The sequence below is a fragment of the Charadrius vociferus genome, unplaced genomic scaffold (assembly GCF_000708025.1).
Source record: "Charadrius vociferus isolate BGI_N301 unplaced genomic scaffold, ASM70802v2 scaffold1068, whole genome shotgun sequence".
Classification (NCBI taxonomy): domain Eukaryota; kingdom Metazoa; phylum Chordata; class Aves; order Charadriiformes; family Charadriidae; genus Charadrius; species Charadrius vociferus.
The window spans coordinates 17,433-19,177 of NW_009649599.1; the positions used below are offsets into that span (position 1 = coordinate 17,433).

The window sequence follows — 1,745 nt, forward strand, 5'->3', positions numbered from 1 at the left end:
GGTTTTAGGGGCGTTTCTGGGGGGGTTGGGGGCGGGGTGGTGACGCGGTGTTGTCACCATCACCGCCCCCTGGTGACACGGCGATGTCCCCAGGGGGTAAGTATGTGCCAAGGGCCATCTTGGTGGACCTGGAGCCGGGCACCATGGACTCGGTGCGCTCAGGACCCTTCGGGCAGATCTTCCGGCCGGACAACTTCGTTTTTGGTGAGTCCCTGTGTCCCCCTGCTTTCCCATGGGGTCCCCTGTGTCCCCCCCCTCATGTCCTCGTAGGTGACCCAGGGGTGCCCATCATGGAAAGGTGGCATTTCTCTTCATTTGATGGCTGTGAGGCTCCTGCTGGTGGCCCTTCGGTGACCATCATTATGGGGTCGGGTGGTTGATCTCCACTGTCCCCACCGTGGTGGCCCATGGGGTCCTGGTGGTGGCTCATGGCTGCCCTTCCTATTGGAGGGACATGTCCCTACTTGATGGCCCTCAGGTGCTTGTCACAGTGGGGTGGCAGGTCTTTATTGTCCCCTTCTTGGTGGGCAGGGTCTTTCCCTGTGTCCCCAGAGCTGCCCCCACTTTGGTTCTCGGAGGGTTATTGGGGTCCCCGAAGGGGTTGGGGGTCCCCAAATCAGGGGGATGAGTGTCCCTTAGGAGATGGGTGTCTCTGAGGAGCTCAGGGTGCCCATGGGTGCACGGTGAAGGTCCATGAAGAGCTTAAGCTACCCAAGGGTGGAATGGAGGTCCCCAAAAAGGGTAACAAAAGGTCCCCAAGGTGCTTGGGGTTCCCCACGGAAAGGTAATGGAGGTCCTCAAGGAGTTTAAGGTTTCCAAGGACCAGCTGGAAGTCCCCAAGAAGAGGTATGGTGGTCTCTAAGAAGCTCAAGTGTGGACTGGAGGTCCCCAGGGGTTGGACAAAGGTCCCTGAGGTGTTCAGGGTGCCCAAGGGTGGCATAGAGATGGAGAAAGGAGAGAGATGGAGGTCCCCAAGGTCCTCAAGAGCGGCCTGGGGATCTCGAAGGAGGATGATGGGAGGTCCCCGAGGTGCTCAGGGTCCCCAAGGGTCAGGTAGAGATACCCAACAAGGGCGATGGAGGTGCTCAAGGTTCTTGAGGGTGGGATGGAGGTCCCCAAAGAGCTCAGGGTCCCCAGGGGTGTGCTGGAGGTCCTCCACAAGCTCAAGGGTGAGCAGGAGATAGGCAAGAAGCGCAATTAAAGTCCCCAAGGTGCTTGGTGTCCCCAGGGCTTTGCTAGATGTCTTCAAAGACAGTGATGGATGTCCCCAAGGCGCATAAAATCCCCACGTGGGCTGGAGGTCCCCAAGGAACCTAAGGTCCCCAAGGGCAGACTGGAAGTCACCATGGAGGTTACGGAGGTCCCCAAGGAGCATTAAGTCCCCAAGGGTGGGCTGGAAGTCACCGTGGAGGGTAACAGAGGTCCCCAGGGTTGGGATGGACGTCCCCAAGGAGGCTGATGGATGTCCTCAAGGGTGGGATTGAGGTCCCCATGGTGATCAAGATTGCTTTGAAGGTCCCCAGGGATGGGCTGAAGGTCCCCAATGTACTCCAGTTGGCCTGAAAGCCCCCAAAGACCTCAGTTTCCCCCCAGGGACCCCCTTCATGATGTCCCCACCGTGTCCCCACCCCAGGCCAGAGCGGCGCAGGCAACAACTGGGCCAAGGGCCACTACACGGAGGGGGCCGAACTGGTGGACTCGGTCCTGGACGTGGTGAGGAAGGAGGCGGAGAGCTGCGACTGCCT

At 59.7% G+C, this 1,745-nt stretch overlaps 1 protein-coding gene across 1 annotated transcript in view; it reads left to right on the forward strand.

Moving 5' to 3' along the window:
* Positions 1 to 98: 98 nt before the first annotated feature.
* Positions 99 to 1,745, forward strand: part of LOC104291256 (tubulin beta-1 chain-like) — a 2,664-nt gene continuing 1,017 nt past the window's right edge. The window contains exons 1-2 of the mRNA XM_009890466.1: positions 99 to 204; positions 1,634 to 1,741. Coding sequence (XP_009888768.1) covers positions 144 to 204; positions 1,634 to 1,741 — 169 coding nt within the window. The 5' untranslated portion in view covers positions 99 to 143. The remainder of the gene's footprint in view (positions 205 to 1,633; positions 1,742 to 1,745) is intronic.